The sequence below is a fragment of the Silene latifolia genome, chromosome 3 (assembly GCF_048544455.1).
Source record: "Silene latifolia isolate original U9 population chromosome 3, ASM4854445v1, whole genome shotgun sequence".
NCBI lineage: Eukaryota > Viridiplantae > Streptophyta > Magnoliopsida > Caryophyllales > Caryophyllaceae > Silene > Silene latifolia.
In genome coordinates this window covers 3,395,418-3,417,872 of record NC_133528.1, presented here as the reverse complement: position 1 = coordinate 3,417,872, position 22,455 = coordinate 3,395,418, and the positions used below count along the sequence as shown (strand labels likewise).

General features: G+C 36.5%; 3 protein-coding genes across 20 annotated transcripts; 1 reads left to right on the top strand and 2 right to left on the bottom strand.

Annotated features, from left to right (window-relative positions):
• Positions 1-2,141: 2,141 nt before the first annotated feature.
• Positions 2,142-10,030, bottom strand: LOC141646782 (phospholipase A1 PLIP2, chloroplastic-like). 16 transcript variants are annotated; one of them, XR_012545606.1, is made up of 11 exons: positions 9,754-10,030; positions 8,527-8,610; positions 6,954-7,426; positions 6,783-6,842; positions 6,225-6,332; positions 5,630-5,697; positions 4,767-4,933; positions 3,924-4,532; positions 3,688-3,790; positions 2,999-3,117; positions 2,142-2,889 (listed from the first exon to the last, which is right to left on the bottom strand). XR_012545606.1 is itself a non-coding variant. In XM_074454731.1 (5 exons), exons 3-5 carry the CDS (start codon positions 7,292-7,294, stop codon positions 6,544-6,546), a joined length of 411 nt encoding a protein of 136 aa, XP_074310832.1. In that variant the 5' UTR covers positions 7,295-7,426; positions 8,527-8,610; positions 9,754-10,028; the 3' UTR covers positions 6,340-6,543. The 16 variants fall into 16 exon arrangements, 1 of the variants encoding a protein (XP_074310832.1); XR_012545607.1 differs by having other exon boundaries at positions 4,767-4,929; XR_012545611.1 differs by lacking the exon at positions 4,767-4,933 and having other exon boundaries at positions 3,924-4,035; positions 4,129-4,532.
• Positions 10,031-12,994: 2,964 nt separating this feature from the next.
• LOC141646785 (uncharacterized) lies at positions 12,995-18,967 on the top strand. Of its 2 annotated transcripts, none has more exons than XM_074454735.1 (6): positions 12,995-14,016; positions 15,378-15,445; positions 15,544-15,666; positions 15,818-16,579; positions 16,725-16,947; positions 18,054-18,967. In XM_074454735.1, exons 1-6 carry the CDS (start codon positions 13,734-13,736, stop codon positions 18,650-18,652), a joined length of 2,058 nt encoding a protein of 685 aa, XP_074310836.1. In that variant the 5' UTR covers positions 12,995-13,733; the 3' UTR covers positions 18,653-18,967. The 2 variants fall into 2 exon arrangements, with proteins under 2 accessions (XP_074310836.1, XP_074310837.1); XM_074454736.1 differs by lacking the exon at positions 12,995-14,016 and adding an exon at positions 14,713-14,810.
• A 231-nt stretch (positions 18,968-19,198) lies between these two features.
• LOC141646786 (small ribosomal subunit protein uS10c) lies at positions 19,199-21,969 on the bottom strand (the record flags this gene model as incomplete). Of its 2 annotated transcripts, none has more annotated exon segments than XM_074454738.1 (3): positions 19,199-19,440; positions 20,026-20,346; positions 21,925-21,969. In XM_074454738.1, coding segments are annotated over 2 exon segments (357 nt in total), but the record flags the coding sequence as incomplete, so codon positions are not given.
• Positions 21,970-22,455: the final 486 nt, after the last annotated feature.

The window sequence follows — 22,455 nt, the reverse complement described above, 5'->3', positions numbered from 1 at the left end:
AGGTGCTCTTTGCAAGACACTGAACAACAATACCTTGCGTTGATAGCAAAGCCCGACTTCATCTCCTGCCTTAAGCCCTCGTCTAACGACGAAATCTCTCTTCCAGTTATCCATCAGTGCAATAGACCCACTTGAAGGCCATCTCTTCATTGTCTGTCCAACCGAACTCCCTGTATCATAATCAAACATATCCAACCTGAGCCCACTTGGAGACTCGACTTGCTTCCTGCTCGCTTCATCGAGATTATTCAGGATATGTCGCTTGGCTATTTTCCGACTGATCAGTAGTCTGTGTTGATCATCACAGTCACTTTTAGTCAGCACCTTCTTTACTGTCCACTCTACTGGTACTGGTACTGGTACTGGTACTGTCCCTACTGCTGCTGCAACATTCACATTATCAGGAATGTACATACTCAGTGGCATAACATCGAGAACAGTTTCAGTCTCCGTCTCAGTCTCAGTCTCAGTCTCAGTCTCAGAATCCGTCAAATATGTACTGCTCTCGCAACGACAGACAGGAGTTGCATCATCTGACAGTACAGTCCTACTCAAAACAGGAGTTGCATCATCTGAAAGCGGAAGTGAAAGCGAAAGTTTTAAATCCAGACAAACACCAGTACTATTCTGACTGTATTTTTCCGAAACTTTTGCAGGTTTCGACAGAAAGAAATCAGTAAAGGGTGCACCATTCAACTGAACATCATCAAACAAGCCAAATTCAATGCTGCTATTAAGATTCAGATTCAGATTAAATCTTGGTATTTTTTGAGCAGACCCAGATGAAGATTCAGCATTATGATCGAAAACCGTTTCCGGGTTGTACAGCATTGAAGTCCCTGAACTATCTGAAGAAACATCAGATTGATTCCTCTTATTCATCATCATAATTGATGAAAATAATTGTTTTTTTGATGAAAAATAACAATTCTTGTTGAATTAAAGATAAAGATGGTTTGAGCTAGGGATTTATAGAAGAAGTAAGATTATTACTTGGATTTTGATTAGAATTTGGAAAGTTGAGATCTTTGACGGTGTAATTGAGCAACGGTCGTATATATATGAACAAGTTATAGTGTTGGCGCCAGATTGTAAAACCCTACGCACATTCAACATCTTTTGGAATTAGGAAATTGTAATAGAGTTTTATTTTGGAAAGGTTTTGATTTGGATGTCAGATTTGGAAAAGTTAGATTAATTAATTCGGTGCTTGGAATGAAAATAGTGTAATGATTTGGAAAATTTAAGAAAGTAGGATGCATATACTATGATTTAGATTTGGGAGGTTGGGAAGGTTGTGACTTGTGACTTGTGAGACACGAAAGAGAAAAAAGGATTGTACATCGGATTGACTACATCATATTTAATGACTTTTTGAGTTTTTGTGTATTTTTTTCGAGAATTATAGAGTTTATGAATTACATTTTAGTTTTATGATGTCAAAAATCAAAATTTTTTGAGCTTATATGTAATTTTTTTGAGTTATAATGTAATTATTTGAAATTAAAATTTAAGTAAATAAACTCAAAAACTTTATAATAAAACTCAAAAATTTTAGATTAAAACCCAAAAACTTTATTTTAATTCTAAAAAACTATAACATCTGATGTACTACATCAGATGTATAATCCACTTACTGGACACGAAATGTCAATGTTAGTGGTAACCGTCACTTCACTTTTGATCAGTTGATAATTTGTCTTAAAGAAACACTGTCAATTATAGTGATTTTTTTTGTAGAAAAATAAAAATTGTAGTGAATTTTTAATTTGAAAAATTTTCAATTTGAGTGTTGAATTTGGAAAAGTTGGATTAATTATTATGGTGCTTGTAAGGAAAATAGTGTAATTATTTTGAATTTAAAATTTAAGAAAGTAGGATGCATATATTATAATTTAGATTTGGGAGGTTGTGGTTTACTGGTTTGTGACTTGTGAGACACGAAATGTCACTGTTAGTGGTAACCGTCACTTTTGATCAGTTGATAGCTGTCTTAAGAAACATTGTCATTTGTAGTGAATTTTTTTGTACAAACTAGTTGTTGCACCGCGCCCTACCGGGCGCGGTGCCCCAAATTGGTGAAATCGTACATGGTTTAGCCTTGAAAAATAGCAGCGGGACAGATTTACAAGGCATAGGTTGTGTAAAGTTATAAGTGCATATTGTAGAGAACATTGGATAAAACAGAAGTATTACATAGGGCCATTGTTTTCATTGTGCAAGAGGAAGTGTTGATCAAAAGCAAACGTGCAATGCTTTTGAACAGTACAAAACTCTTATATTACAAAGAGCTATTATCGTGCAAAAGGAAGCGTCAATTTCTAAAAAAAAGGCGACCTTATACAGATACTACGGACCTACGGTCACTGAAACTGAAGCGTTTGTTTTGATGCCATTGATTCTGCTTTGCAGTAGTTGATTTTGCACCTTCTATCTTAACAAAGATCAGCTTTGACACCCAAGGTGATACATGTGTACTGGCTCAGGCATTTGTTTGCCCAAGAACATGTGCTGTATTTTGTATAGGGTCTTGTTTTTGTTCAGCAGCACTTAGCTGTTCGTTTATGGTTTTTGTAGCATCATTGTTGTTAGGTGCTGCAACTGTTGTGGATGGCACTATCTGTTGCTCAGTTGTTGGTGCAACAATAGATTCAATGCTTGCATTTTCAATCACCTGCGATATTGTTTCTTCAGTTGTTGATTTCCGTGGTTCGTCAGGCACAACAACAACTTTGTTTAGAACACATTGGAGCACATTATTCATTGAGAGTGTTTTGTTTGGGCCAACCTCAATTGAATTAGGCGATGTCTGGAGTAGATTTTTCACCGTCTCAAATGTCGCTACGTCTTCTTGTACATTTGATATGCGTTATTTAGCAAGGAACATATCTGGAATATGTTTTCTGATCTCTTTATTTAGAATGTAAATGACATTTGTCTATTCTATTGTTTCTTCCTTTTTTCTTGGAAAGATTGTAAGTAAATTAGAAAGACTTACGGAATGTTTCATCCTATCTGGTGCCAACATGCGAAAGATCTTCTCTGCAAAGGCTGTTATTGGTAGTTTGCCAGTTCCGTTAGAAACTTCACAGTTGAGTTGAATGTGACCCTGTATACCTAGGTTTGTAATCATTGTTTTAGTATACATGTATGGTAAAGATGTTGCTGGTCATATAATGTAGCTATAGATGTCTAATGCAAAATAATTAGTGAACAACAGTCGGTAGATTTTCATGGATGTATACTCAAATATTTCCTCATGACAAATCGCAATCCCCATATAATTGTGTATGTAAATGTACTTTATCTTAACTAATCGTGCTTAGATTAGCTTGACCATAGCTCACAGTTAGTAGAAATTTGTACATGGCACTTAAATGAGCAAAAATTTCCAATATGCATGCATCGTATTAGTTGAACTCAATCCCTGTTTCTTCATTATAATAAAGATACTCAATTTGAATAATGTAAACAACATTTAATTCTATAATTGCAATCATGCTATTGTTAAGAAACCATGAATTGTATACCGTACTAAAACCTAATCAAGTCAAACTCCATTCTAGACTTTTGTCTGCAATTTTGATCTTAGAACAACAAATTTTACTAACAAGGCTAAGAATTAAGACTTGAACAATTACCAGGCCTGTAAATTTTATTGATCCAGTTATGAAATTTTGATGTCACCTGAATGATGTTGCTTTCCGAGCTCCGCTACCCCTTGGGTCTCTTCACTCTTCAATAGTTGAACTGCTATCAACCAACATCTCTTTTGTACACGTCGTGACTTCTGTTTCATTAGAGTTATCAGCGTCCTATTTGAGTCATTTGCCTTTGAAAGACCAATATTGTTTCCAAAAGCATTTTATGAACCAAGATGCAAATTTGCAACTACTAAAAATGAAATTTCAGTTTCCTCTTACCTCTTCGGCTCTTCACATATAATTTGACTTGGCTCCAATATTTCTTGGTAGGATTGCTGGGGTTCAACGGTAGGCTCAGCTTCTTCATCTGCGCGACTTCCGTTTCTGCTCTCTGATATCTCGTCAGAAATTTGTTCAGCATCTTCGAGTGACACACCCTCATTGTCCAACTTTTTCTCATAACTTAAGGTTTGTGGTGACTTACCCTCTTCGTCTGCTGTTATTCTGCTCCTGAATTTTTTTTGTTGTTTTCATTGAAGTGTCATCTTCAGGTTTCAGTTGCGCAATAATATCTCCAACCTCATGACTTTCTTCAGAAAAAGGTTGTTCTATTGAGTTTTCTTTTATAGGAGGCAGTATCTGCTCATAGAAGTTTTCTTCTTCCATTTCATTACTCACATATTCATCAGTTTCCTCGGCATCAGGTTTTAACAGCATACTTGAAATTTGACTGACTTCAACATTGATTTAACTATATTCATGCTCGACATCGATAACTTCTCAGTCGTTGTCGATGTTGTCACCCATCTTTACAGACGAAAATTGTTGTATGGAAGTCTGCATAATCTCCGCTTGTCATTCCATTGGAAGTGTTGATTCCATGTCTGCCTGTTGAATGTTCATTCTCTATATTATGCAAATCGAAGAATATAATGGAAACGATTATTATTCTGATTCCATCACTACATATTTATAGTTTCCATTCCTAATTTAGTTAAAAACTCACTATCTTTTGATTTGGATTATGAAAATGGCTCACTAATGGGTCACACTGAACTTACAAACTAACAGTAAATTAATCAACAGTAAACTGGCGTAAGGCAAGGCCAACTTAAGAGGTACCTAAAAAACCACATGATGTTTGAAACTGCAGAAATCAACGACAACATATATTTGGGAGCTCCTAGTCCGGTCTTGGAACGAGACGACATTGAGTTGGGAAAAAACTATGTGCCTCTGATTTAGAAACCGACAGATTCCACGCTATTTGAGCAAATTCGACTGCCTACCTGAGCATAATCAGTCTCATATATCATATATGGTTGAGATCTACAGAACAATGAACCTATTATCCGGTACATAGCATAATTATGATCACTGGGCAGACATTTAAAATTTTGCTATGTCTGAAGCTACACAATAATGAACCAATGAACTTTATTTCACTATTTCAAAGCCGGATAATATAAAATTTTGAAAAACACTATAATAAATAATAGGAGTTGCCTTCATAATCAACTCAATACCAAATGAACACAATTGAATGTAAGTAAAATACAAGGGGTAAACGACTTGGGGTTATTAAACTACACTTAAATTTCCAGAAACGCTAGAAAAGCAGGTGTGTGATAAAAAAGGCTGGCAATGGTGGTACCGTTTTTTGCTCCGAGGCTTGCCTCTTTGCTTGATCAAGTAGAAAATAAATGAATGACAATCTGGTCAATGAAACCTCTATTGTTTTTCTAAAAATTCTCTATAGCAATAATAATGTATTGTTGTTCATGTTGTGTTTTTCGAAACTCCATGTATATGACATTTAGAATCATACTAATACATTAGTTATGGAGCAAAAAGGGAATAGTGTAAGTCAGAACTAAACTAAATATACGATAACAAACAAGAAAGGATTAAAGTATTAAATCAAGACCATCATATGATATCAACACTGAATAATATTACATAGTTACGAAATTGACGAACTATACCATGGCATAAAAAGAAGTCGTCGCTAATGAACAAGCTTCAATCACTTTCTCATCTCAAAGTCCTCAGCCTGTCGAGAAATTAATCAACATAAGTAGTAGACAACCAACTTTTGGTGAGTCAGGAGTAACTACAGATCTGATTGCAATGACTTCAGATATATTCGATTAAGAACATATATCCACAATCTAACTTTTACGAGAGCTTGCATAAGTAAATGCCACCGGCCTAATTAAATTTAATCACCTAGCCGAATAACGACTACTCCCACGGTCCTCTCCATATCACAATCCCTAATTTATCAAATTATTACATCCTTTGATTCATGTGTGGATAATCACACGTATATGAGATGTCATGCCTAAAGTAGTAGTATTATTACTGAATAGAGATATGACACTACCAAACTTAATACCCAAAGTAGTAGTATTACTTAATAGAGATATGAAACATTCTGAAATGAATATAGACGCAAGACTAAATCATGTACCGGAATTGAATCAAGGCCTAAATAAAAGTTACTCATATATGGAAACGTCAACATACATTAACTACATTTAGTGATAAGAACACAAATGAATCATTAATACACTCTACCTAGGTTAGATGAATCCATGCCTCGAGAAAATCACAGGCAAGGTGAATAGCGTTCATATGTGAGTCCTCTGATTTATTGTACTCACCAATTGACGATAGGGACAAACCCTGTGAACATGATAGATAAGCCAAGAGAAGGGGAGCAGTAAAAAAAAACTGCTGAATATTGATTATCTTATCAGTCAAGACTCAAGACTCCCAAATCCAAATTTAAAAGAAAGAACTCGCCAACTAAGTGTGTGCAGACCTGTTTCCCGTATCCAGGTTGACACATGTAGAAAGGACTCCAACAGGTGCTCCAAAATCTTTGAATTTGGAATTAACGATAACTGACAGCAAAAGTGTCAAAAGACTCAAAGTAAATTATTAGGAAAGAAATTCTGACCAGTGAAAAGAATATTAACTCTGATAACATCATGATATAACTGAATGCGATTTTTAATAAAATAAAATCTAATGGACCTCTAAGGCTGTACCTCAACAATTGGACTGATACGTTTGGGACAAAGCAAGGAAAAAAAAAATCTTTCTAGGAATAGAGTATAAATATAGCATTACCTCAAACTGTGTTGGCTCAAAGAGTAGGTTAGCCTGCCAAGACGCCAACATTTCAGATCCCTATACATGAAAGAATTTACAATAGCTATTAGATGGATAATTAGTTAAAGTACTTTAATACACCGAGGAAACAAATATCCTAACTAATGAAACAAACATGATTAAGGCTACCTCAATGACGAACAATCTAGTTGCACTCTTCTCATATCACAAACAAACCACTCGCAAGGTGATGAGCTAATTGAGCTCAGATCATCAACAACGGCCTGCTTCACATCCTCTTTTGCAGCAACCACAGTCGTCGTCGAATCAGTGGTAGCCATCAGCGAAGCCATCTCAGAATTAATACTGCAATTTTTTACACTTTGATCCACTTTGTCATTTGAGGACTTAGAAGGAAGAATGGCTTCGGTTCGAGTATGCAAATAAGAAGCAGCATTGGCAGCGATCTGATACGCAGTTGATGTTCTCACATTACTACTTTGATCATCACCTTTTGCTTTTGTTTCCATTAGTGAACCCTCCTGATTTCCGGATTTAGCGTTGGCTAACTGTTCTTCCTTTTCTGCCTCAGCCGGTTGCTCCCTCTTTTCGGTTGAAGAAGTTACATAATGAAGGTCGTGGCTTTTCAAAAGATTTCCCGGCTACATAAGGAAAGAGAAGACTATAAGTTTCTCATAAAAATCGAAAAATGAAAAATCTTGCACGGACAAAAACAACAATACACAATGTTTCAATGGCCAATGGGTCAAATATACTAAGCCTGATTCCACAATATTCCCAAGCCGAATAATACGGAGTCCCTGGTGTCATTGAAAATGAAAATAGAATATTGAACAGTTAATGATTAAGAGACATAACAGCCTGAAATGTAATAAGATATAATCAGGGAAAAATAGATTTGCAAATTTAGTGACCTGCCCATCTGGTGGCAGTTAATACGTAGAAAACTACAAATAACCAAGCAAACCGATTAATTGGACCGTAGAAAAGTACAACATACTCATAATCTGCCAAGAATTAGCTGACCCCAAGTCTTTCCCAATCAATACAGATTTTTGGGTTAATTGGTGACCTAAAACGCATAATTAATTGCCCCGTAATCCTTTCAAACATAGGTTCTCAATTTCTCATAGTTCACAACTCCACTTTTTGTAATTCATTAGATTTCTCAATTTATATGATTTGCAAGAGGTAATCGGACAATACTATTTGACTGGCATCCAAAATTTGAGCTAGGAGTTTTCAATTACCTAGGAGGAACTGACAATGCATAAGAAAAAGTGAATCTTGTGATTTGGGCAACCAAAAAATCCATTTTTCCAATTCATGTGAACTTTCACCAACCTTTATAGTGACAACCAAACGATACCAAGTAAAGGATAATAGAAAGACTTCAGCTATGATATTTTTCAAATTACTTTATTTCACTATTTCAAAGCCGAATAATAGTGAGTTTTTGACTCCTTGGATAACCTGAATTCGAACTCTACGGTCCTGCAGGAAAAAAAATCTGAACCAAAACAAGTATAGACTCTCTTTTCCGCCCCATTCCAACACTCCTTTCCTCCTTCCTCCCTCTCCCTCCCTTCCCTGTCTTTCTCCCTCCCCCTCCCCTTCACTCTGCCTCTGCCTCTCCTTATTTCCCTCCCTCTCCCCCACTCTCGAATGGGTCCGAATGACGGAAGATAACTTAAACAGCAGTTGACAAAACCAGTAAAAATTACGAAAAAAGTAAAGCTACCTTGCTGTCTGAGACGCCGCTCTTTTAAATTCACTTCGAAAATGTCCTTCAATTTCCACAATAGCACAAAAACTACAAGTTAACCTGCAAAATATATAGAAAACAATAGGAAATAGTAAAGAGTATATCTATCACAAAACCCTACACTCAAAGCAAATTGAAAGGACAGACTCAAATGCAACAGTTGTACACAGACTACACACAACAGACTCTTTTCATGTTATATATCCTATTTATAATTGAGTTAATAACTTGGTTGTACACAAGTGGTCTCAAACAAGACATGGAAATTCCACTAACAAAGTAACAAATCCCAATTCAATACTGAAATTTGGGAAACTTCCTGGTGTGTATGACTGACTATTACTCCCCAACTCTCTTTGAGAGCTGCTAAGAGTACACGAAAGTTGTGTACGTGAATAAGTACGGTCAAGATGAACCGAATAATACATATATATATATATAACAGTCATGACAGCAGTTAGCTACCACTCATGTCTCTACATCTTAAATTTGGAGATGTATCCTCACTGTTCAAGATAAGCACACACAGCCAACACAAGTCTGCATAAGTATTACCATTAAATTCGGTAGATAGAGGTATGCTACAAATTACAAATTTACAACCTGTGTATGATATGTGTAGAGGAACTACTACTGCTTTTACTTGGACAAAGATCATATGGGACAATGTTATCATGCCAAGGCACACTTGTTAGTCTATGCACCTGGTGAAAAGGAGTTGCCTATGTTTTGCTAGAATACAGGAGGCAGAAGCAAGCATATTCTATACTAAACCACTATTTAAGCTTCCTAAACTATTCATCCCTCTTTACTATGGACCATGGTCGGTAACGGCCTGTTAAATTTCATTGTATTGTCAGCAAACCTCACGAGAATTTCACGTTATATCGCTCAAGGCACCAACAACATCGTCAATTTTAACCCAGAAACTAAACCCAAGTTATTTATATTAACTCAGACCCATATTAAAATCTACCCAATTTATTCCATGCAATCAATTTAAACCCTTAAAAATGGCCAGATCCTTGCATGCAATAAATGTTAGAACCCAAAAACTAAACCTAATTTATTTAAATTAACTCAATCTCAAGTATAAAGCTCAATAGGTTACATTCAAGAAGAAAATCACAGTAATAGAGGGATCAAAGCACGCAAATAACCCAGAAATTACATGCAATCACTCTGATGAACAGGGCAACTTACCTGCTACGTGTTTGCATCAACCGAACTAAATTCGTGACGGTCATTGTTGTCGATCTGATGAAGAAGAAATTAGCAAAAGAAGATACCAAATGATCCAGGGATATGAGTCTGGGAGGGGAAAGAGGGGGATGAGCTGAATTAATTAAATAAATAGTGGCACGGAAGTAATAAGAATGAAAGGCAGGGGCAGTATGGGTAGAATAGCATTGGGGTACTGTTACAGCTACAGTAAGTCATCTTTGGGTTTTTTAAAGAGTATGGAAATAAAAATTATAGTGGATTATTAATTTGGAAAGTTTTCAATTTTGGTGTTAGATTTCAGTGCTTGAAAAGAAAGTAGTGTAGTGAGTCGGAATTTAAAATCTAAGAAAATGGGATGTGTGTAGTAAGATATAGATTTGACAGGTTGTGACTTGCGAGATACGAAATGTCACTGCTAGTGGTAACCGTCACTTTTGATCGATAAGTTGATAACGGACTTAAAGAAACACTGTCATTTAAAATGGAATTTTAATTTTAATTTTAATTTATAAAGTTTTCAATTCGAGTGTTAGATTTGGAAAAGTTGGATTAATTATTACAGTTTTTGTAAGGAAAATAGTGTGGTGAGTCGGAATTTAAAATTTAAGAAAATAGGATGTACATAGTATGATTAAGATTTAGGAGGTTGTGACTTGTAAGACACGAAATGTCACTCCTAGTGGTAATCGTCACTTCTGATAAGTTGATAACTGTCTTAAAGAAACATTGTCTGTCATTTATAGTGGAGTTTTGATTTGGAAAATTTTCAATTCGAGTGTTAGATAAAGTTGGATTAATTATTACGGTGCTTGTAAGGAAATTAGTGTAATGAGTCGGAAATTTAAAATTTAAGAAAATAGGACGCGTGTAGTAAGATTTAGATTTGAGAGGTTGTGACTTGTGAGATACGAAATGTCACTCTTAGTGGTAACTGTTACTTCTGATAAGTTGATACCTGTCTTAAAAAAAATAGTGTCATGCATGTAACTATTTTTCTTAAAATTAAAAAAATGTTTAGGACATTATTCATTTATTACTACTCCATATACCACTACTTTTTTTAGTTTAAAGCAGAGTGCGAAGATTTTTATTTCGGTGCTGTTTGGCCCGACTTTTAGAAATGTTTTTCCACTCACAAACTAAGCCAAACAATCAATTTTGAAGAAGTTAAAACAACTTCTTTTAATCCCAAAAGTTAATTTTGAGAGCACAAGTAGAAGCACCAATTTGGTACTTCTAACTTTTACTTTTATTTTAAAGATTTTTAATGCATAAAAGACAAATTGTATGTTGTAAACATGTCAAAATAAAATAAAATTAATACTTGTTAATTTATATTTTTTTCATTTTCTACAAAAAGAGACCCATCTTGATATACTTTTCAACAAAAAAATTCATTTTTCATCCGCTTTGTAAAAAGTCTTTTTGAGAAGTTTCGTTTTTTTGTAAAATGTTAGTCCAAACGCCAACAGTTTTATCAAGAAGTAGCTTATAAAAAACTTATTTCTAAAAGCAAAAACAGTTTTCCTAAAGCGAGGCCAAACATACCCTTCATATAAATTGCAGCTAAATCCAAAATGGTTTGCGGGAAATCAGAAATACAAAAAACCTCATCCCTGTATTTCTAAACAATAGGTCTTGGTATAGACGGGTGGGGCGAACAGATGGGTAAAGACCTCTAATAAAATGGGTAGGGGGGACAAGGTGGGGCATCCCCCATGTGCTTCCCACTTTATGGCAAATGGGTATTTTGTGAGGGAAAATGGTATCCGTCTATACGTATAGACGGATAGTGTCCGTCTATAATAAGAATTTGTGATTTCTAAAACTTCGAGCAACGGGTGAACACCATTATTGTAACCCCACTTGACATGATTACATATTTATCAATTAGTCTTGCTGAAGACGGATCAGAGCAAGTGACGGGTAATGCCACTTACAAAACGGATAGGGGGACAAGGTGGGGACACTCCCATGTGCTTCCCTCTCTCCTCTATTTGGGTCATTTATGAGAGGAAATGGTATCCATCACTCCAAAGTAACGGATACGTGTCGTCTTCAATGAGATTTTGTATATATTTACATGTATACCTACCTTCCTTTAATTACATTAACAAGGATAATTTCAGCCCGTTCATTCATAAATTTTGCAGAGGACAATCTCACACGTAGATCAAACTCAGATACAATGTTATGTTACATTAACCTATAAATCATATAGTATGAAACAATTAAAATTACTCCAAAATAAGAAACCTACCTAACCTAATGGATACCTAAAATCATAGATTCATAAATGTATAAACAAGTAAACACACATAAATACCCTTTTCACACTAATCCTATTCACCCAACATTCCCACCCCTACATGATATGTCAAAGTTTTCAAGTTTTACACATTATTCCTTACTGAGTTACTGACCTAAACCGCTACTTGGAGTAACATATCTTCAACGTCACTCACAATGACATGTCTAATTCAAAACCGTTATTCTCGATAAGTCGATAGTTGATTTAAGGAATCATTGTCATTCTAGTCCATAAACAAAGTTTCATTCACTATCCATCCATCAGACCATCACGTACAAAAACCCAGATGAAGTTCTGAACATTTGCCATAGAAAAAAGAAAGTAGACAAATGAAAGACTCGACTAACGCGAGAGGTGCTGTGTGAATACCTACTTCTAATAACCATTCACAATAACAATCCTAACTGAATCATAAATTTTGCATTAAACAACCTTACATGCAAATCGAACACAAATATATAGTCACCTTTTCATTATTGTGTTACACAATTTTGCATAGGACCAGCTAGGGTTTCTGCTACAATACCATAACTATTTTAGACGCTCCTCCGATGGACCTACGGTTTATACTTTGCGACGATATTTTAGGAGTTTCTTTTTCTTGTTTAGTCATTAACTAATCTTCGGACCTTTGCCCCTCTTATGTACCAAAAAAAAAAAAACCTAATCATAAATTTTGCATTAGACGACCTTACATGCAAATCGGACACAAATATATATTCACCTTTTCAATATTAACTTAGTAATCATACCATATAATAACAACAATTAATCCCTAAATCACTCAAAAACAAGAAACCTACCAAACCTAATTACCTAACCTAATTACAAGATGGATTCCTAAAATCATGGATTTATAAACAAGTAAAAAGACAAAAATACCCTTTTCACACTATTCCCATTCACAATTTCACACCCATACATGACATGTCAAGGTTTCAAAGTCTTCATTCAATCTATTGAACTCTCAATCCATCACTCATTTATAACACCAATCTTCATGTTCTTCCCCCTTTCTTCATCTCTCTTCTAACCCTAATTTGATATTTTCCCCTCTTTGTCTCCTTCACACACCCTTTCTTCACTTAATTATACCACCCAAATCCCCAATTTTTCAGCTAGTTTCATAGTTTTCTGGGTTTTTTTCCCCATTAATCTGTTGTTAATTCTGTTTGATTAGACTAAAAGATTGATTTTTGAGACTAATTACACCTGCCCATTTCATTTATTTCATGAATATAGCAGAAATTGTTGTAAAAATCAAATCTTTTGACATGAACTATGATCACTGTGTTTCTCAGTTTGAACCCTTTTCCTATTACTCTGATCTAGGGTCTATAGCTCTGATCTTTCTATTTCTGTAGAATTTTTATGCATATTTTCCACTTTTTGCTGATTTAAGTACTGAATATTGTTTTGACTTTTAAGGGGTTTAACTGTAACCAGCTAGGGTTTCTGCTACGATACCGAAACCCGGAAATTTATCGGTGATTTGGGTAATTTGATGTGTTATTTGAGCTCATTAGATGAAAATTAATATATTTGGGTTGGTGCAATTTGTTAGGATCTTTAGTGCTGACTGTTGTAGTTAGGGTTAGTTGGTGGACTTTGATCTGTAGGGAGTTGCCCACGTTGTGATTTCGTCGTAATGGCGGAAAATGAGGTGTTTTTTGTGGAATGGATGGAGGAATTTGTGTCTCAGGAACGGGGTAGCCGTGTAGTTCATTATTTACTTAAGGATTCTGAGGGGAATTCAGTCCTTGCTGTGGTGGGCACTGAGAGGAGTCTTAGGCATATGGTGTATGTTGTTGCTGACGAGTTTTTGAGTCACTCTTGTACTGATAATACTATACAAGCCGGGTTTAAATGGAGATCGAGAAGGGAGGTGGTTGATTGGCTTACTTCTATGCTGTCTAAGCAGCAGCAAACAGGTGATCCATGAATGTTATTGTCTTGTTATTATGAATTTGATCTGTTTGTTCTTATTGCTGAAGAATCGGATGTCAATGACTCCTTATTGTTTGGTTTTCGATTGTGATGGGATAATGCTAAATGGTTCACTATAAGTAGACAGTATTGTCGTCGTAGTTTTCATTTTGGGTCATCTGGAAACTGCCTCTGTGTGTAACTAAGACAAGGGTAATATGTCTTACATCTGCCCCTCTTGCCTGCAATTTTATTGTGGTGTTATACTAAAAAAAAAAATAAAAAAAAAATTACTTGATGGTGTTCACCCATGGACTGTTCTAAAGGATGATTCATGTCAACTGACCCCAAATCATTTTGGGATTAAGGCTCTGATATTGTTGTTGTTATACTATGATGGTATGGGTTTGTGTATGTAATTGGTGTGCTCTAGATAAGTGAATGTGAAACTGAAAGCATTGTATACAACTTGGAAAGTGCTTACAAGACTAAAGATTATTTGTGGGTTCACCTCTTAATGTTTGGAGCTTTAGTTAAGTGCTTACGGTCTCTCGTTAGTCTGGCAATGTATTTGTGGAAATATTATTTCTGCTCTATGAGTAAAATTATGTACCAAAAGATAAAGTAAAAACGACTGGTAGATACCATATGCGTATGTCGTCAACATAGAACGTACTCATAGGATTCTTTTGTCTTTGCAGATTATTTTGACATAGATACTGTCAAAGGGGTCAGTGTAGCCGTCTAGATGTTCTTTATCTTGATGTTACATGTCATCTTCTTGTGTAGTTAGGTTGAGGTTAGTCCCTTGTTTTAGTAGTACCATTTGTGTTTTATCTTTATACAATGCTTATAGTCCGTGATGTCACTTTTTTGACGCTTCGTTGGGAAACTTGACTATAACTTCTACAAATACATAATGTCACATATCAAGGAAGCTTGACTACAATTTCTAACTTCAGTTTGTCATCTCTTGTTATGATTTTGGATTTTCCATTCACATCTTTAGTTTAGACTGTAGAGCCATATTATTAAGCAGCGTCTATGCCGCGCTGTCTAGAGGAACTGATACGGGGAGGTTTGTTTTAAAATTGACTAAAATGAAGCTGTGTTTGCTATGTTATTGTTAATTAAAAGTTGAAAATGTCGAGCGTAGTTTGGTTTGTAGGACTACCATCTGTTTGATACAAATTCACAATAGCGTGCCATCCGGTCTTTGTTTTTACTGATGACAGTAGCTGACAATATTTATCATCAATGTGGAGTGTTATGTGTCCTATTGTTCCATTATTCATTGTTTACTATTACTCCGTACTTACGAAAATTATATGCGTTATACATTCTAAGTCCCTGATAATTTTAACAGAATCTCCAGGAGTTTCAACGCGCTCTTTTGGATCAAGCGCTCAACTTTTCTCCGTGGCAGATAAAATGGTATGTTCTCACACTTACGCACATATACATATTATAACTTGTTCAAACTTCCGACATATATCCTGAATTGAATTTTGTGCATCGATGAATTGGATCAGGATCATCGTGTGAGAAACTTTAAGCAATCTTACTCAGATATTGTGTGGTTGGGTGCTTCATGGACCTGTGGAAAGCAGCTGAAACACTTTCCTGGATTTTGCAGAAATGGCACTACAATAGCAGTGAGCACCGAGTAGTCTGAGTACCTAATTTTTCAACTTACAGTATACGAGAACTACTTTCCTCTCACCAATTATCGATACCTTTCTGTTTGGTTCATGTTGTTGTGCCTATATTGTGCATGTGCTCAGGTTTAACTTTGATATTCTTCAGGCTCATTCTTTCGTTTTTGTGATGGCTAAGGAAGAAAATCGCTATGTAGCTTATTTGGAAGATATGTATGAAGATAAAAAGGGGCAAAAGAAAGTCAAAGTAAGATGGTTTCATCACAGTCAGGAAGTGAAGGGTGTAGTTCGTTTGCGGAATTCTCACCCTAAGGAAGTTTATATTACACCATACACCCAGGTGATAAGTGTTGAGTGTGTCGATGGCCCAGCTATAGTGTTAACTCGTGAGCATTTTGAGAAGTGCATAGGCAGTTTTCCTGACGGGTTACTGGGGAAAGTTCATGTTTGCTTCCGTCAATTTAGAAGCAACAAAATCAAACCATTTGATTTAAGCAAATTGAGGGGTTATTGCGATCAACCCCTTATCTCTTGCCTGGACTCCGACATCCTTCTTAACTCAGATTCTGGGATTAAAGTTTTTGAGAAAGATGAGTTTTCAGGGAAACGAGTTAAGAGAAAAAGGAATTCTGAGGACAAGGGCCTACAACAGAAAAAAACAATGCGTGCACCACTTTTTGGAAGTGGTTACTCTGGTATGTCTGATAGAAAAGCGCTGTTCTCTAAAAATGTGGATTCCGGAAGGTGGCACACCCAACTATTCAAGGTTCATGACAAAATAGAGCTGCTGTGTCAGGACAGCGGCATCCGAGGCTGCTGGTTTAGATGTACTATCTTGGAGATTTCTAGAAAACAGATAAAACTTGAATATAGTGATCTTGAGGACCAAGATGGATGTGGAAACCTTAAGGTACGATCCATTCTCCTTGCTGAATTATAAGATGCTCATTAACCCCGATATTGGCTCTGGACTAAGTTAAAGTGAGGTAATGAGTTTACTGGCATTGCGATGCTCATTAATTGATGTGAATGACCTTTATGTTATACAAATCCAGGAATGGGTTCCGGCTTTTAGGTTGGCCGCACCAGACAAACTCGGAATGAGATGCCTTGAACGACCTGCGTTAAGACCTTCCTCTCCTGTTACCAATATGTTGGATGCTAAATTTGAGATAGGGGATCCAGTAGATGCATGGTGGAGCGATGGCTGGTGGGAAGGTGTCGTTACTGCGGTAAATAATAGTGAAGATGATGATAACCTGCAGATCTACGCTCCAGGTACATGTTTTTTCCCCCTTCTTTTAAAAGGGTATTTAATTGCCTACAAACCACTGCCTCGGCTCCTTCCCGAATTTAGGGGTGTTTGGTTGAATGTTAGGTTGGGTTAATTTTGATTGGAGCTTAGATACTTGATGGATTCTAAATCCATTGATTCCATTCCACCCGTTAGAATCTCGTACCTGTCACCCCAAATTTCTAACTCTATTCCCACAAAAGTGTGAAACAATTAAACCAAACAACTTTGTATTGGTATGGGGTCCCATTCCTCCCTGTTATCTCATTCCAGTCCATTCCACCATCTTGAACCAGTGACCTCTCATCATCCTCTGACTTTAGTGATCAACCGACAGAACTTTAACTATTGGTTTCTACTTTCTACATTTATTAAGATTTGTTAGTAATGTTTATTGCGAAATATTAGTCAAATACATTATGTGAACACCAAAGTCAAATGGGGACTATATATATATAGGTGCAAATTCTTGTTTCAAACGGCCATTTTTCGTCTGAAGCTTCAAACGGGCATATGTGATCATTTTATGGTTAAATGTAACCAGAATGGTACAGGCATACAGTCAGTGTTACACCTTATGGTAACTTGTTTTTCGATAGTGGTCACATTAGATGTAAAATGGTTACAAAATCCCGTCTTATTGTTTCAGACCAAAATGGCCCGTCTGAAACAAGACCAGCTGATATATAGGATGGGGGCAGGCTATGTTACTAAGATTTCTTACTAAGGGGATCATATCCTTGTCCAATATTGAAGGATACGAAGCAAATATTTGATGATTTTAAGTCTTATTCTTGAACATCCATCTTATTGACTATAAAATTCTTTGAAGAATTTCAAATTCATGAACAATTTTTTTTGAAGATATACTCGTATCCGTTTCCTCCTTTCAGGATGTAGCCCCCTGTCATAAAAATTGAATCCTTTTTAGTACGTGTCAACACTAGGACATGCACCCATATCTAACACCCGTACCAGAGCCCAAGACCCCGCTAATCCGCTTAACATAGATGAAGTACGCATTTTAGTATCTAAGCGATGTTTGAGACCACCTCTGTTTTCTGACAAACTATACACGTTCCTGTCTCAGGGGAAAACCTGTTCTTAAATATACCAAGAAAGGATATAAGAATTTCGAGAGATTGGGTTGTTGGGAATTGGATCGATGTTAAGGCGAACCGCGATATCCTCTCAGTGATTGGCCAAACTAGTAAGCTGACTACAAACTCGGCTATTGAGAATGCCGAGAAGGCTGACACTTCTGCACCCAAGACCGAAGTTGACGTAGATGAGGTCAAATATGACCTTGATAATGGTTGTCATATCAACGAGAAAACTGAAGTTAGTGGAGATGAGGCCAAAGACGATCTTGATAATGATCGTCCTATCAACGAGAAAACTGAAGTAGACGGAGATGAGGTCAAAGACGATCTTGGTGATGGTCATGTGAACGAGAAAAGTGACACTGATGACAGTAATCTTGGTGCTGAAGTGATGAAAAGTTCAGTTCTTAGTGAAGATGATACCGAAAAGGAAGGTAAACTTGATGCTCAAGTTACGAAGATTGTTGCTTCGGCTGAAGAGGAAAATTCTGGGGATAAAGATAAAGAAGCTTCAGAACCAATTGAAGAAAATTTGCCATTTTCCAAACAAGTTGAGATTGAGATTTCTCAAAATCCCGCTTCATGACAGTATCGGGATCGACCACCTATTTAGGAACCAGTTTGTCACTGTACAGAACTAGTGTAACTTTTGTGTAGAGAAAGAGAGGTGATGATGATTCTCTTCATCATGCTAGAAGGGTAAATTATTCCTACGATTGCCACCGGATAAAAATCCGAGTTCAGGCACCAGAAATCCCATTTATCAGGATATGGTCTTGCTTTTGTTCCATCCTGTAAGTTTTTAACATGTTAAACGATTTACAGAATTGTATCATCTGAGATATTGCTACTTGCTATTTAATTATATATTAAGGCTTCTTTCACCAGATATTAATGGTGTTTACTCGGCTTCTTAATTTAACAAGGCGGTCTCACACAATATGTGCATGTCTTAATTTTTTAGGTATGAGACCGTCTGATAAGAGAATTACTTGGTATTATACCTCAAAAGTCGAACGTTGCTTACACGATTTATTTGGCGCAAAACCTTGTTTACCTGCCCAAGTGTAAATAATGTGATTGGGTGGTTTTTCCGACTTATCTGTTGCCGAAAATAGAAAGGTAATTAAGATACATTAAAGCAATGAGATTAAATATGAGGATTAAAGTGCTAAAAATCCCATTTCTGAAGTGTGCTTCTTACAAGACTAGAATCAAATGATACAAGCTTACAAAAGTCGGAAACAAATGAACAAACAAACTATGAGTCTGCACTTTCATTCTAACGCGCCAAAAACTCTGCCTGACATGCTTCAGTTCTGCATTCACCGTCATCAGTTTCTTATATTTTTGTACAGTCCTGCAAAATTAACACTGTATCACAATTCACACATCACACCAACGAATATGCAGGAGCTCAGCGAGAACAATGGTTTAACTTTGTGTTACACGAGTCTGTGATACCACCTTGTGAGCATTGATAAAAGGTTCAGTGCTACAGCGACTGCATTCTAGACGTTACTGACAGCATTAGGCGCAATAATCGAGCCTAGGTCGCAATTTACTAATTTTGATATCATTGTTGAAATGCATATTGGGGGAGGAGCTGTGTTACTCCGACTCTTCTAATTTTCTCGCGTACCCGTGTCCGACACTCGACACTCGGACATGGGTATGACACTTGGACATCTCATTTTAGACCAAAATGTGCATATTTTTCAAAAAAAAAAAATAGCCGAGTACGACACTTGGACACGCACCCGTGTCAGATACTTCTAAACGAGCCCGAGTAACATAGGGGAGGAGTGCTTATATACTCATAATCCAATTTAAGGCATCAAAACTATACTCATCATTATGCAGCATTTCGACTCAATTATTTTAAACAAGAACTGTAGATACAGGCGTAATAATAGGTCCTATCAAATCCAGAAGGCGAAAGAGGACTTAATAGCTTACCAGAAGGCTTCATAGTTTGACTTCCACATCAACTCCAGCAGGAAGATCAAGTTGCATCAAAGAGTCAATGGTCTGGGCAGTTGGATAGAGAATATCGATGAGACGCTGGTGAGTTCTGATCTCAAAGTGGAAACGGGCATCTTTATGCACATGAGGTGACTTAAGTACACAGAAAATTCTCTTCTTCGTAGGTAAAGGAACAGGTCCCATGGTTTTTGCATTGGTTGTTCTTGCAGCATCCATTATTTGTTTGCAAGAGTCCTCGATTAAGGGAACCCAGTAGGACCTCAGCTTTATCCGAATCTTCTGCTTGGGAGCCATCTAAAAGTGCAGAAAATATAGCATTAAGAGATAGCATACATCAAAAGAGCGAAAAGACGCTCAAATTTATGGCATCTTGCTTAAAACGCTTCTGTTTAAACTATCAACAAAAAATTCCACCAAGTCCCTTAAATGATCTGATTCCTGTCATTGGCAGGAACGCAAACAGACGACTCGATGCGCCTATTCAACAAGTGACTGTTTTTGTGTCGAGAATTGCATCGAATATACAGCTGCTTAACGACAAAAATCAGTGCAACAAGTTTAGTGAGCGATTTTGCCTTATTTTATCGTAAACCAGAACGAAAAAATAGCAAGACTTAACTCCATAAGAAATGGGACTATCTGCCAATCAGTTAAAGTATGGAGTACATGCCAAAATCTCACTCCATTTGATTGAACGAGAAAGAAAGGATGAAATCATCAGTATTTTGAACAACAATGTGGATTTTCAGCTATGTTGCTCGGACTCCTCAATATTACCTCACGTACCCGTGTCGAACACTGGACACTCGGACACGGGTAGGACACCCGGGCACTTCACTTTAGACCAAAAACATGATTTTTTTAATAAAATAGATGAATCCGACACTTGGACACGTACCCGTGTCGGATACTTGTGACCGAGTCCGAGCAACATAGATTTTCAGAGCTTATCAAGGTTATCGATGTGCTTATTCTTTACTGGAAACTGCATATTCTATAGGCACTTATGAGTTCATATCAATTGACAGAAGGAGAAAATGGACGTTGCGTTTAGTTAGAACCAGGAGCCACTATTAAGGCAATAGTATTCATCTCAAGATAAGGTCTGTTAAAATGCGAAAAATAGGAGGGTGATGGAGGGAGGGAGGAGCAATATCATTTTCTTCCAAAAAATTTCCTATGTTGAGAGGATTTTAATTAGGCTGGAGGCGGGAAAATGGATCCGCCATCTCCTTCCAACCTAATTTGCTAAATTAAATAAGGGAAATCATCTCCCTCACTCTCTCCCTGCCCTCCCTTTCACTCTAAATCCTTTCATCCTAACTAAGGGTTAGGGAATGGGTTCAGTTTCTTGCCATTCCTATAAGCAATGCACTGAAGAGGTCCTACAGCTACTTGAAGGTTTTGTGACAAAAAATCACTCTATCCACATAATTTTCCTCCACCCCTCATGCACACGTTCTTGAAACGATAGTCCCAAAATTATTTGGATTGGCTAACATGAATCATCCGAAGAATTGATACTGTTTTATTTCTACAATGCCCTCAGAAAAGAAAAGGCTCGTGGTGAACTTCTTACTAAAAGTCTAAAACAACGCATCAATAGAAAGACAATTGAATTAACCTTCTAAAGGAAGATTACAATGTAGGAAAAAGCAAGAAGTTCATGTGTATGATCCATTCATCCTTGGTGATTCTTACACATGAAAGGCAATCTCACTATGATACCAAGTTTATTGCTTCAGAGCTTAGTCATTCGACCCAAAAAAACTTATGTTATTAAGAACATGAAAATTTTGAGTACTACAGAAGTACAAAGTGTGGATTTTCCGAGCAATGCAGAAAGGCAAGAAAAAGAAGAGGGGCTAATACCTCGCCAGCATCAGCACCAATTCCGAGTGAAGAAGTCTCAGCATCATCTCCCTACATACCACCAAAAACTAGTTAAAAAAAGCAACAAATTTAACCCATGGTTCAGAAAACAGAACTAGTTATCAAAGTAAGCAATAGTATCTCAATTGTTGTGGTTTTAAAATCTCCAAAAGCAGGCTGAGCAGAACTCAAACCTCGCCATTTGCCAAAACTACAGACTTAGTCATCAATCAAACTTCCATTTAAAATTTGGGGTACTATAGAAGTTGGTTTAGCATCTCTAACGAAGCAAAAGATTCTTATCATTTTCAAATTCAAGAAGAGGGCATCGGAAAAAAAAAAAAAAAAAAAAAAAAAAAAAACACAATTTCTAACATGCAGTAAATATCAAGGTATACCTAAACAAAATATCAGTACACACCTGACCTAGAATGTTTACCTACATGCTCTAAAGTCGCAATAAAGAATAACTTATGAAGTTAACCAGCTCACAAATTAGCACAAACCGCATCTAATATTAAGACGGAGGAT

Coding starts and splice junctions, on each gene's coding strand:
- LOC141646782 (XM_074454731.1), bottom strand. CDS start 7,294: ATGGAAACAAAAGCAAAAGGTGATGATCAAAGTAGTAATGTGAGAACA. Junction 6,843..6,953: donor CTAGATTGTTCGTCATTGAG/GTAGCCTTAATC, acceptor TTTCATGTATAG/GGATCTGAAATGTTGGCGTC.
- LOC141646785 (XM_074454735.1), top strand. CDS start 13,734: ATGGCGGAAAATGAGGTGTTTTTTGTGGAATGGATGGAGGAATTTGTG. Junction 14,017..15,377: donor GTCTAAGCAGCAGCAAACAG/GTGATCCATGAA, acceptor TAATTTTAACAG/AATCTCCAGGAGTTTCAACG. Junction 16,948..18,053: donor CCTGCAGATCTACGCTCCAG/GTACATGTTTTT, acceptor TTCCTGTCTCAG/GGGAAAACCTGTTCTTAAAT.